The 13,762-nt window shown below is 40.7% G+C and overlaps 2 protein-coding genes across 2 annotated transcripts in view; both read right to left on the bottom strand.

The window, feature by feature from the left end:
- Positions 1-13,762, bottom strand: part of LOC120448359 — a 56,195-nt gene that overhangs the window by 8,856 nt on the left and 33,577 nt on the right. The window contains exon 3 of the mRNA XM_039630327.2: positions 4,823-5,018. Within this exon, the coding sequence (XP_039486261.2) occupies positions 4,823-5,018 (196 nt within the window). The remainder of the gene's footprint in view (positions 1-4,822; positions 5,019-13,762) is intronic.
- LOC120448361 lies at positions 3,917-4,798 on the bottom strand. The gene has a single exon (XM_039630328.2). The coding sequence runs from the start codon at positions 4,716-4,718 to the stop codon at positions 4,029-4,031; it is 690 nt and encodes a 229-aa protein (XP_039486262.1). The 5' UTR covers positions 4,719-4,798; the 3' UTR covers positions 3,917-4,028.

The raw sequence follows: 13,762 nt of genomic DNA, 5'->3' as shown, positions 1-13,762 counted from the left end.
AGCAGTGCAGCAGGAACAACAGCGAAATGTCTGGCGGCCAAACGAAGGCAATCACGATTTTGTGTCTGAAACGTTTTTTGCGCGTTTTCAATTTCCCATTTTGGTTTTCCTTCTCGTACCGCTTGGGGGTGGTGGGTGGTTGGTTCGCGGGGGGAAAGGCCACGCAGTTGCTGGCAAAAGGAAACAGATACGCCTGTCCGCAGATCGTACAAAACAAAAAACAAAAATAAAATAAAAACACAAATAAAATGGAAATAAAAATAAAAAGGAGAGCTATGGCTTTAACTTTTTGGCCGGCGCTTGTTGCGTTCGTTGAGGCGACGCTAATTGTTTCCGTCTGTTAATAAAAATATTTCAGATCAGTAACAAATTGAAAACAAGGCAATGGGGATAACGAGGGGGAGCTGCTGTTTATGCAACGCCTCACGAAATGCAAATTGACATTTACGTGGTTGCAACACTAGCAACCAGCAAAATGCCAGACAGTCGGACATTGGGCCACCAGCTTTTTATAGCCTGGTAAATAAGGAGCAACACGATTTGCCCACAAAAAAAGCAATACTACATAAATAACCAAATTCAAGCCCAGTCCGAGGAAAGAGAAAAAATAGTTTGGCGACACTTTTTAACGTCCCTGTTCATTCACCGCTGTGTGTTAAAGGTCAATGAGTTTGGGCTTCGGTTTGGGTTTGGGTTTTGGGTTTGGGTTTGGGTTAGTGGACCTGAACCTGGGAGCCTGCCAAGTCTTTCGTGTTGTGCAACCTCCAATTGGAAGTTGCAGATGATGGGATAAAGTCAGGCCCTAGAATCGTGTCGCATTTGGCTAAATTGCCAGCCATTTTTGGTGCGTCGCAGCAGTGGAAAACAATGGCGGAACTGTACGATTTTTCGCAGAACACTTTCCCGCTAAATGAGGGAAAAGTCCGTCAAGCGTAGCCAAGAGCTAAAATCAAATGGGCTGACCTCATTAACCGAAGGGTTTTACGTAGAAGGGGGTAATCAGCGGTGTAGACAGAAGAATAGGGGAGAAGACCAGCCTCGGAAGAAAGAGAACAATAAAATTACAATAATCGCTTGGGTAAAGCTCTTCAGAATGGTGATGAGGGCGGTGTTCAAGCGACCATGATGATGATGAACTTGCGAAGACAACTCCCCAATGACAATGACTCCTATACTTTTTTTGGCAAGCTTGGTTACGCTTTAGAGAATTTCTCCCCCTACATAAAAGGTTAACAAACCTTTCAAGAAATTGGCCAGAGCTTAACGGTGAAATTATACACCGTCAAATCTGCACAGTCAAAGGAAATATATGGCACTAATGTTTGCTTACATCTTTGATCAATATTAATTCGAAATTGATTGCATGACGAACACAGCAGCTTATCATTAGAATTGACAACAATAAAATAAGTTGCAATTATTGGTAAAAAATGTACCAAATATACCCACAAGCCCAAACAACAATATGAAATGTAAATAAGAATATATTTGAGGTGCTAAATAAAATGTGCATTTAAGTTGGTAATTTTTTCAACGATCGCCACATTTTCATTTTATTTTTCCACTGTACTATCAGAGATCTCGTGGCAGCCCATCTGCATGTGATTGCCACTAGCAACATTTGACAGACACTCGATTTTCGCATTTGCTCGACCGTTCGGCTGCTGTTGACTTGGCTGATTTCTACCGACTTGCGATTTGTTAATGGCTCGAATATTAAGTTACAATTATCTGACGGACGGGCGATCGATGATTGTGGCTTCTCTCCAGATCCAGTGTCATGGCCACATTTCACTTTCAGCGGAGATTCAGCGACGAGAAATCGTGATGAAATTGATTTGCGGCTCTTTATTTTTTATTCGCCATCATAGTTACCGACAGCTCTCGCTCTAGCTGTCTCTCTCTCTTCACCGATATCTCCCATTTATATATTTTCTCGGCATCTGGGAAACTGCATAATTTTTCCGCTTTCCAGCTATTTTGCATTTGCCATTTGTCTATTTTGCCTTTCTGGCGCTTCCACCGATATTCCGCTGTCAAATTGCCAAAGCGGCAAGCGACGGCATTTTCAACTGATTTTCCTCTGATTTCCCCCCAATTTTCCCACCCACCACCAGTAAGAAAGAAAAAAGTCGAGTCTCCAGTTGGCTCTTTAACACGAAACTGAATTTAATTTGCTTTTCTTCGTTTCTTTTGCATTTATTTGGCATGTTTGTAGTCTAATTGAGCGAGAAATTGCCGTTGATTGATTGTTTTGCATGCAATGTGTTATTTGTTATATTTGTTATTGTTACTGTTACTGTTACTGCCATTTCAATGGTTGTTTTTATTTCCCACTTCGCAATGCTTAAGTGCGATTTAATCAACGTTCTGTAATTGTTGGCCAACAATTTGCTATGGAGAGCTATAAATCTTTTCCCCTTTAAGATAAATGTATGCTACTTCTTTTGTATGTGTTAGACCAAAGAAAACTAAAAATCTTAAACGCAGAGAAGTCTTTAAAATGTTTAAAGTCGACTGGTGTCAAGACTTTACAGTTTGTTAAGCATCGACAAGCTGTAAAAGGTTTAAATAATTTTTTAGTGGCAGCCAAACAAGCAGCATTAATTTATCACTGCGCTTCAATATAATGCATTCGAGTATTGACAATTCCCTAGATGCAAGACTGTAATATTATTTTAATTTAAAGCGACAACATTTTGAAAGTTAATTGTTAAACAGCGCCATAAAAGTGGTGGACAATGTTTGCCACAACATGTACAATAAATAACCATTGGAGTGTGTTTAAGTGCATGAGACTTAAATTTATGTCATTACTAATTTTAGTAACTATAGCTATCTTTCTGAATTACTGAGTGCTCTATTTGACCTTGTAACTAAAATTTACGTGTACAAAAATAAAACATCTGAAGTTCTAAGAACTTGAAACCTCCTCTCATGAAAAATGTGTTTAGCTTAATATATCGCATATATCGTAAAAAATAAACAGTTAATGTAAACCCATTGAAATACTTTTTCCTGTGCCCCTTAAGGATTTTGTGAGTGTATCCAGCGTGGTAATTGTTAGGTCTCCTTGTTGGCCAATGGAATTGTCATGTTTATGGTAATTAACAGTTAATGGGTTCTACGCCATTGCAGTTGTTAATTAGCAAACATGGAGCGGATTCTGCAGGCCACTCCATATGTTGCACACTGTCTGCATTTTTGTGTGTGTGTTTTTGAGTGCAGCTCTCTGTTTGTGCAGCGATATTTCCTCAATTGAATTTCACAAAGATAAACCGACAGTATAACCCCCAACCAAGAAAATATATTGCTGTGAGTTGTGGCCACAAATCGCAGCTTATTAATTCCCCAAGCAAAGTTCGCCAAAGGCCTTAGAGTTTCCACAACTTCGACGATCTCCGGCTGGCCGGTCATTTATCAAATCATAGACTTGGTTGGCAATGGACTTTTCGGCTTTGAACCTCGTCGCGATGGAAGTGTGAAAACCTGGAGGTGAGAAGGTGGAAAATGGGAAATGGGCAACGGCAGCATCGCATTAACTGCACAGGTGTCCACTTAATTGACAGCTAACGAGGCACAGAGGAGCAGACCAGTGACCATAAGCCGGGCCAGACACATAAATATTTGATGAAGTGCATGTCGCTTTGATTGCAGAGGAATAATGCGTCGATTGAAGGGGATATTCGCTCAAATATAAAATTTCATAAAAATATATCTAGTTAATATTCTACACTACGTCGTACTTTTTTCCTCTGTCTTATTCTCAACTTTCTACCTTTTATAGTTCTTGAGATCTCGACGTTCATACGGACGGACAGACGGACGGACAAACGGACGGACAAACGGACGTACAAACGGACGGACGGACAGACGAATCTAGTATACCCTTTTACTCCAAGTGAAACGGGTATAATTACGTGTAAGAGGGGAGCTTTTATTTTTTTACTGTGTAGACTAATTTATTGAAAACGAAGTGGTCAGGACTGGGTTTATTACAGGTCTGGCCTTTTGATTTATTTGCCTGATCAGAAAGGAGGTGGCAAGCGCAGGTGTTCCTTGTTGCAGAGAGGACAAAAGCCCAGACTTGATGGTTCCCCATCACATGTACAGGAATCTTCACTTTTGGCTTGAGGATTGCAATATTCGTTGAAAAGGGGTAAAAAGCGATTTTTAAGGGGTTCCTTGTGGGTTTGTTTATATCTTTCTGGGTTGCGAGTAAAGAGATCATCATCTGAATCTGAAATACAGCCACATAGGCTAGATCTCACTGGTTCCAGCAATCTCTGCCTTCCCCCACGAGTACGTTCCTCCTCCATTAAAGACATGGGTGAGGGAAAACGCTGGCAACTCCCTCGCAGGTGATTTATTTGGAGTTTCTCCTCGAGATCGTGCTGGGCCATTGCCAGGATGCACCAGATGGACGCACCACCGGATCCATAACGCTCGTTGTACTTTCTCTGCTCTTCGTACATGAGGTATCTTAACTGGTTGATTTTTTCCCAGCGCTCAAAGTCAATTTTTCGCAGTTCAAACGCAGCTTCCTTCCTCTTTATGTTTTCAAACCTTAGGTTGAGCTCCCCATCAGACATCCCTTCCACCTCGTGGGGCATCATCTGTAAACGTCCTGCCCAGAAAAGAAGTCGCCGTTTGGCCAATTCGCGCTGGCGATTGTAACGCGAATCACGAGCATACTCCTCTTGGACTGAATCATCCATTGATCTACCCTCTACCTTTTTCCCCCCAAAACCACAAATTTTGGCCAACCAAGTTCCGAAACTGAGTACTAGGCTTGCTACGATCTAAAAGGGGGAAGACTCACCCACTGAGCTGATTACATAAGTGGCTGGTGGCTTCAGGACACTTCGGGCAAAGGCTCCTCGCAGGACCTCCAGTGCACAGGGCTCAGCCGTAACCAGCAGCATTCCAGGCGCCACATGTCCTGCGTATTTCAGCGCTCTTGTGGCAGCAGTCAAAGGTCCATTCCACCAGCATTGCGCATTGGCAGCTAGAAAGTTCTGGAAAAAATGAAAACAATAAAATTCAAAGCTCACGAAAGGCTAGTGGTAACTGATGATAGTAAAATAGAAAGCCAAAAAATTGTCTTAAAGCATTTATATACTGTTGGTGCATTCAAATTTTACAACCTATGCAGGAAGCTCGAAAGAGGGCATTTTCCACCGACTGGTCTTTACATATATTTCCAGTGGGAGTCTGCATCTCATCAGCTAATTGACAAATTGCAGAGCACCGCGTGGCATAATTGGTGTGGTGCTGTCTGGCTTAAAGAGCTATCCATCTGTGGGCGTAGCGAGCGGTAACTGCCTGATGGCTGGCAACCGTCAATTAGCTAAAGCGGATCGCTGCCACGCCCCCGAAATGAAGGCGGGAGGGATGGTGAGGCGCCACAAAAAAGTAAGACCAAAAGCCGCTGTCTCATTGCTGGGAATATTTATTTTTTTGGAGCCGCCAAAAGCGAATCGAATCGCAACGAAACGAAACAAAATCCTTAACACGTTCTGGCCCACAGTGTTTTGTATGGAAAAGGAAAGATATGTAAAGGAAAAGTGTGAGGTGTGCGGAAAAGTGGTGACTGGGGCAGCAAATAAATGTCCAATTTGTGCAGTGACAGGAACACTTGAGGCACGTTTTTGATGTAAACACGGACAAAAAGGGTCGAGAGTCACAGCAAAAAGCGACGGACAATGGAGGCGGATGAGGATTGGGACTGCTACGCGGACTGGGAAATAAAGGGCAAGAGATCGATGTAGCCGCTGGAGTTTCACGCTTTGTGGCTTTCTGTGTCGCTAATGAACATCATCCAGTTTGAGCGATTTGACCTTTTTCTCGATGGGCCATAGAGGGCACCACGGGGTGGGCATCTCCCCAGGTATTGCCATTTCTTGTGGTCACTCCTCTTGGGCTTTAATGTCGCCTGGGTCTGGTATGCCGCTTATATAAGTTGCATGGCGCCCCGCCTCCTGCCTCCTGCCTCCGCCATCACCGTAACCATCTGCATCTCCACCTCCATCTCGATAGCCAAGATGCCCATCCATGCCCATTCCAACCTTTCGCCTGGGGCTGCTCAATTAATGCATGAGAAGGCGAAGAAATTAACTCGTCATTGCCTGCCCGTCAGGCTTTTGCTTTGGCTTCGGCTGTCACGCGCCGCCAGATGGCGCTCATCGTACACTCAGCGAAAATCATGGATATCCCTTGGTATTTTTGGTATCACCCTTCGGGGTATTATAAGCCTGATTTGCCAAGGTTCACTTATATTATTATCTCATGCATGTTGGAATCCTCGAAGATGTGAACTATGCAAGATCAATGAAGAGGGAATAAGTGAGTACAAGTCCGAATGGAAATGCAGTTTTAGTAGCCTACAGCTTTGTTGAAATGTAAAGGAATTTTGAATAGATCTTTTAAGCATTCCCTACTTATCGCAGATCTTTCTCATGGTGCAGTTCATCCTCCAACCATCACCATAATTATAGTGCTGCATCATTGTAAGACACGAGACAAAATGCCAAAGACAGTCATCAACAGCCTACTTATAGAGGCTTTCCATCGATCAAAGGGATCTGGTTTGGAGCTGCGCTTCGAGTTGGGGTGTCTGAGTTTCTCATTTCTCGGAAGTAATGCAAAACTTTTAATAATCAAATCAAATGCTTACGCCGGCCTGTGTCGCGCGTATGAAAGTCATTTTCACCGCGGGCTGAATTTGAAGTTTCGCTTTTTGGTTGCTCTTGATGTCGTTTCATGTCTTTTATTATTATAAACCTCTTTTTTTTCCTCGCGTTTGTATGTTTGTTTCGGGTGGCGGCTTTCGTTTTGGGACTTTTACTTAATTTCATGTAATAGAAAACTAAACAACACAACTCCCACAAAAGTAATGCCCAAAGACAAAACTATCACCGAGATACTGTAGTGGCAGAAGGCCTCATGTGGGGAGCTTGCTGCTGCTGTGCTGTGCTGCTGTGCTGCAACAGTTGCTGGAGTTGTAGATCTCTCGTGTGTGCCGCATAAAAAGATAATAACAATATACAAACAAATGCGCAGTCAGGCAGTCAGGCAGCCCGAAAGCCGGAGATTGCCAACCGCTGCCTGATGCGGACTAGGGGCTTAATAGAGTTATGATGAAGTATAATAATCCTTGACCTTTCCACCAGCCAACATCAAGTTGCAGCTACAAGTCAAGACCGCAGCTCTTAGGCACACGTCAAAACGTTTTTGGGCTCTTTGTGTTTTCCCCCTCCACATTTGCCGTTTTTATTTGGGGAACCCTTCATTTGACTTTAAAAGGTGCCATTTAATTTCGCTTTTGGGAAGCGACTGGCTCCCAAAATGAAAACGTTTCGCTTTTCTCCAACGGCATGTTAAATAGCAACGTAAAATGGTGACATGGGATTTATTTTTTGATCATTGGGTGTATGTTTCAGATGCGGATCAACTTTGCTAAAACTATAAATTTTAACTATATATTTTAAAATATCATCCGGGTCGAGGTCACGTTTAATTATTGGTTTCTAACTTTTTTTGCTTTGACGGCACCAAAATTATAAACGTCCATATTTCCTGGGAATTTTTAGTTATCAGTTTTAGGCGCAATTTAGTCTTTTTTTTTATCTTAATGGTGTGATATCTATCATGGGAGAGGCAAAGTTTTATTATAACTATTATGGCAACCTTACATATTTAAGAGGCCATTAAAGCGACGATTAAAGTCCAATAATTACATAATAGATAAATTATTTTCGCTAATCTAAAAGTTTTATGATTTAAAATGTTCTCTGTGGTGGAAGTTTAAGCTTGCTTTTTGTTATACTATTTGTCATAATTAGTAACTTCTTAATGGGCTATATACATATATCACTATACGTTGTTAAACGTTTGGATTAAGAAAATTATGGGTTCCCAATTAATAGAAAATCTCATTATTTGAATAATTTTATATTTAACATTTTCCTCAAAAGCTAATGACTTTGGCGATAATAATAATTATTTTGTGGTTGCTAAAAGCATAACGAAGACTTAGTAAGTTAATTATTTTCAGTGCTCGCCAGGCAATTTATTTAATCTTCTATTCCCCGTTGATTACTTTTGGGATTACACTTATTTTCTGCACTCGCAGCTGCAAATGAAAGCGCTCGTTTCCAATTATTTGAGGATTTCTCACGTCCATAACTTGTACATGAGCGCCCCAGGACAGTTCCGTTGTTTGTGCCTTATCCCTGTCATCATTGTTTATTTGGCTCTGGTCAAGTGCCAGACAAAACCGAGGGTTGAGTCCATAAAACGGAGCGGCCGTCGGAAGCCGCAGCCAGCATAAATACAGGACGAACAGTGCTCCGTTCCAATCAATGCGGCTGGTCCTGATAAGGATACAAATTGCATGGCCATGTCCGAGTGACGCCCACTTCCTACTCTAGATTCCCAACCACCCCTTCCTCCTCCACCCTGCGGCGGAATAAGATGTGTTCGGCTGAATGACTGCGTTTTTCTCGGACTTGAACTCGATTTGCACTGCACTTAAAATTCCTATCGGATTTAGGGGGCGCTGCACCCCACAGGCAATGACTTTGGTCAGCTATCGAGGGTTGCCAGGATGCCAGGATGCCAGGGTGCCAGGTTCAATGACCAGATATCTACTACTTTTGGCTAAACATGCGATTTGTTTTATTAGTTTTCCTCGAGCAAATACAAATACAGAAACAACACGAGCACAAATACCAACAGCTGTTGGCAAAAGTCCTGCCTGACTGCAAGCCTTTCTGCCTGCCAAACAATAACAGATCCCATGGACTGTGGCCTGGATATCTAGCAAGGCATCGCATCTGCAAATATTTCAACTTTTTGGCAGCCCATTGCGGTCGCTATTTTTGTTGCAATTAATAATAAAAACTTTCAACTGGAAAAGCTAAAAAACTCTCTCGAACTCTCTTCGTACGAATATGCCCGCTTTGTGGGGAAAAAGTTTTGCAATTGCTAAAACTTCTAAAAAGTAAAATCTAAAAGGGAAATGAGTAAAATGATATGAAATGCTTTCGACCAAATGATACCTGATATGTGAATTGCGTTTTTTTAAACTTTGGGGAGCATATTAAAATTGATAAAATGTTGATTATACTGACATTGTACGAATTTCCTAAAGTTGACTATGCTGACATTCTACGAATTTCCGAAGAGGAAACATATGGCGCCCAATGTGGGGCACTAATAAAATTAAAGCCAAGTTAACCTGTTGCTTAACAAGATCTCCTACCAGATCGGATACGGCATAAATAAAACTATTTTCAGATCTAGTTCTTGGATCTAAAACGATCTATTTACACAAATACGAATACGTCTTGGCACCACAAACAGTGGGTATATTTATGAGCTCTGCATTGACATATCATGTTATGCATGCACAAATATATATACATACACAAAAGCTATCAGCAGTGAAAATCAGCACCTCAATTTAAAACCAAAGCGTGAAAAGTGTATTAGAGGTTGACGTGGGGCGACGACGATGACGAAGGCGTCTGGGAGTACTGTGGGAACAATCCAGTGTGCTGCAGTCAGTTCAATTCTACCCCTTGGCCCCTGTAGAGCCTTCCAATATCTGGATTTTTCACTGCACCTGTAGTAGGTTCTGCAATGGTTTTTATGTGATTTGCCTTTATTGTTAGTGCATTTATTGTTATTTGTTGCTGCCTTTTGTGTTTCGGCGTTGAAGCTTCGCTGGCACTTGCTGAAATGTCTGGCCAAAATGAATACCAGGGGGCATTCGAGGTCTATTTGGGGCCTTTGTACTTCGAATGCGGTGTCTGTCATTCACTTGCAGGTAGTTAAACACCATATATATGAGTGTGTATAGCATTTAGCACGCAACTTGCCTTAAATGCAGCTTACCAGCCATTCTATACAAGCCTTGTCATTCAATCTATCAGACAAATCATGCGATCAGGGGAATTCATCTAGAAGATTGCCCACCAAGTTTCGCGAAATGGCTGTCAAAGTTGCTAATGAGAATCCAGCTGAATCCGACTGGGGGATGAGTGTACTGTGAAAATGATTAAAGTCTAGCTTCAATTGTTGGCTTACTACAACTTAAGCGAGGAAAGCGTTATTATGGGCAATTACTGCTCGGTAGCAGTACAATTACAATTGTGATACATTAAGAAATTTAAATTTCTCGCGGAAACTTGCAATCCATACAGATTCTAGGTGAATCATTCTACTCCTAATTAGATCAGTAATTTGTTAGCAAATGTCTGATATAATTCGGTTTATTTCAATAGCTGGGATAAGTTTTTCCCTTAGAAAAATTAAGGTTTCAACGAAAACCACTTTTGCTGCCCTTTTTACTCCCCCTCACAAGTAAAGTTACAATAACTCGTGGCTTTCATATTGGTTTGCTCTTGTATTTCCCACTCCCGAATAAACATGATCTCGCAGACGCGGCGAGAAGCATGAAGATTGAACTACAAGTACGTGGCCCAATGTTTCGGCTTTTATTTAATGCTTTTTGGCTGGTGCTGCAATCTCGGTCCCCTGGCGTGACCGAAAGCAAATAAATAAATGAAGGAGAAACGAGAGCTTCAACTTGAACTGAACTGAAGTTGTTTGCCACTGGACACCAATGGCCCCGAGCGACCTTGTCGATGGAAATTATGCAACCGGAGGGGCAAGCGAATGGCAAGCAGATGGCGGCAGGTGGAGCGGCAAGCGATCTCTGTTCAATGTTTGTCAATCAAATTAGTCGCCGATGATTGCAGTCTAAATTAATGAAATGCAATCATAAGGCGCACGCCAACCAATTAAACCCACTGACGACAAAAGTAAATTTGCGCTTAAACGATTGCACCATCGATTCAATTTCATTAAGCCCAATCAAACCAATCGAAGTTGCGAGGGAAGGGGTTAATAACAATTCAAATCGCTTTTCTTTTTGCTTTTTCGTAAGAGCCGCGTGCCGATAAATCAATTTGCTTGGCTCTGTGATTTGTCTTCTTTTTTTCCTGCGATTGCCTGAATTATATTTGAACAGTATAGAAGTAGCGGAGCTCCAAACTGTCCAGTTGGAGTAAATTGATTTCGGAGCAGAAGTTTTACAGGAAAATATTCTTTAAGTGTGAGCTGTACTTCATCGTCTGTAAAATCGGACTTTTAATTTACTAAAGATGATAAATAAATAATTGGTTTGTAAACTCAGTTGGTATTTAACAATTTCTTGAATAAGAATACAGCTGGAAGGTATACTAAAAACAGTTGTTTTAAAGCATATCAGCGAAAGTAGTCGTTAATTTCAAAAGTAAATTTATAAGTTTAAGTTTTCAAATTAAATTTGGATTAGGTAGATGGTTTTTTAAATTTATTTGTAACATAAAAACTTTGTTCAAAGCTTCCTTACTTTTTTATTTGTTCAATAGGTGATCTCATAAAATAATATACAGCCTCCTAAACAAAATATAACATATGCATATGTGATTAATGATTCCTATTGTAACGCCCATAAGCCTATGAAGGATATCACATTGTATGTATGTCACCTGAACGTGTCGCACTCAACCTTCCTTTTCCAAATCGCTTGTTTCATAACGATCACAGGTTTACCTTCATTCTAGACTGATCAAGATAATTCCGTTCCCATACTCTCCATTTCCCATATATTTTTCCAGAGCCAGTTCTGCTAACAGTTCATTTAGGTTTTTTATTTTTATTTCTTTATGATTTTATGGATCTGCCTTGCAGTTCTCAGGTTGGCGGTTCTCAGGTTCGCAGAATGGCAGAGAGCAACTCCCGCGCTCTAAACATGACGCAATCAGTTCGCATCCGTTGAGCTATTTCAAAACTTGTTGCAGGCTTATTAATTTGGCTCGGAGCACCGAAAGCCCAGCTAAAACAAGTTGATTTAGGTGAAGTAATTTGCGTGCAGCCAGACACTAAACACTGAAACCGAACACTAAACACGGCAACAGAAAGCAACAAAATTAAGCAAAAAACCAGAGAAACAACGAAATAGTTCAGAGATCAGCTCGGGGCACTCAGGAGATCAGAGTTTGAAGTCAAGTCTGGTCCTCGACTGTTTGTTGTTCGATACTTAAGTTTTTTGCATTTAGTTTTTGTATTTTTGCCAAGTTCCAAGTTTCAAGCCACGCCGCACGCCTGACAAATTTGCGCGAATAATAAAAACAGATTTTAAATGCCTGGAAATTGAGTCTGGCATTGCGGCCTTAAATCAGTTTCCTCTCCAGCTGAACTGACATTTAGAGTGTTTGCTGGAAAAAAGGCAACGTGATCCCAAACTCAACGCTTAAATAGGAGAAACTTTATGGGCTTTGTCTATATTCAGCGCATTAATTATTATTATTGCTAAAACTGTGTGTTTTTTCCAGCTTTAATTATGTTCATTGCTATGCTGCACATGGTCGTTAGGAAAGTAACAAATATATGACATGAACATGTATAATAACAACGAATTCCATTTGATTTATCGATCTTTTAATTGCGACAAAGCTATAAAACTTTAGGTAGTGTCAAAATGTTTGTTTTTGCTTGATAATAATAATTAGTGTCCACGGTAAACAAACTAAAATAGATAGTTTTTGGTTAATAAGTGTATTTATTAAGTGCAAAATCGTGTTTCGTCATATAAGTTAATATAACAACTTTTGTATGTTGAGGTTACGCAATCCCTTTGGTTTTTGCAATACCTCCCGATTTGTTTATCATTTGTTAAGATCGGATCACTTGATTTTGAGTAATATTGTAGAAAATGTTCAAAACCAGAAGTCTCTTAGCTGATTTTTTACGTTCGGCGAGGCCTCAAGGTTTTCAATAAAGTTATAATGAGTACTCTGTTTTGGGCACAAAAAGTGTATATATATTTTTTATAGGCAGAAATAAAATGTCTCAATCTTTGTTCTTTAACCTTATCATTGTATTGTAAGCGTTTCTCAGCGGAACAAAAAGTTTTTAAATTATGGCACGCCCTAAAACTTGAGAAACATCACCGGAAACTCTTGCCCATTCGATATGGTCGGTGGTTGTGCAGAAGACCCGCCTTAGGGAATGTATATATATGTATATTTATATATGTACATATATATCTCCCTTCCTCAATTCGAAGCGCCGGCACCTCAATCTACATAATTCACACTTCATTGAGCTTGAAAATTTACGATGAAATACTCGGTAGCTGCATTATTGCTGCCCCGAATCGAACTCTTCGGGCTTCCCATTCATCACTTGGTATTTTCCCATTCAAGTTCTGAACATTTTTTTCATCAATTCACGCATTTTTCTCCAGCTCTGCCCTAAATGCTTTTGGCCCCTAAATCTTTATATATGTGTACACATTCATAGTTCTATTCAGAGCACGCTCTGCATTGGCTCTTATCTTCGGGTAAACTTCACAGGCCGAACTGAGGCACGTAATATTAATTAGCCCAGCTCGAAACTCATTCGAAATACCCACAAATTAGTGCCAACGACTGTTATGTTGTGCCTTCTACTTACAGACAAAATAACTTAAAAAACTATATTAACTCAAGGGAATGTTTATGCGACACTTTTTAGTATGCAAAATGCAAAACCTAAAAGCAGCGCAAAAAACAGAAAATGAAAGAAAAATACAGCATAAAAGCACAAACGAGAACAACAGAAATTGAGCTTAACAAAAAACAAAGGAGACAGGCAAAATAATAAAGCGGCACCGCCTTTTCATGTATCACACTTTTTGGCAGCCAGCAATTAAATTGAAATTAGCCGG

Source organism: Drosophila santomea, chromosome 3L (assembly GCF_016746245.2).
Source record: "Drosophila santomea strain STO CAGO 1482 chromosome 3L, Prin_Dsan_1.1, whole genome shotgun sequence".
NCBI lineage: Eukaryota > Metazoa > Arthropoda > Insecta > Diptera > Drosophilidae > Drosophila > Drosophila santomea.
The sequence above is the reverse complement of the archived record's forward strand: the minus strand, read 5'-3'. Positions and strand labels throughout refer to the sequence as shown.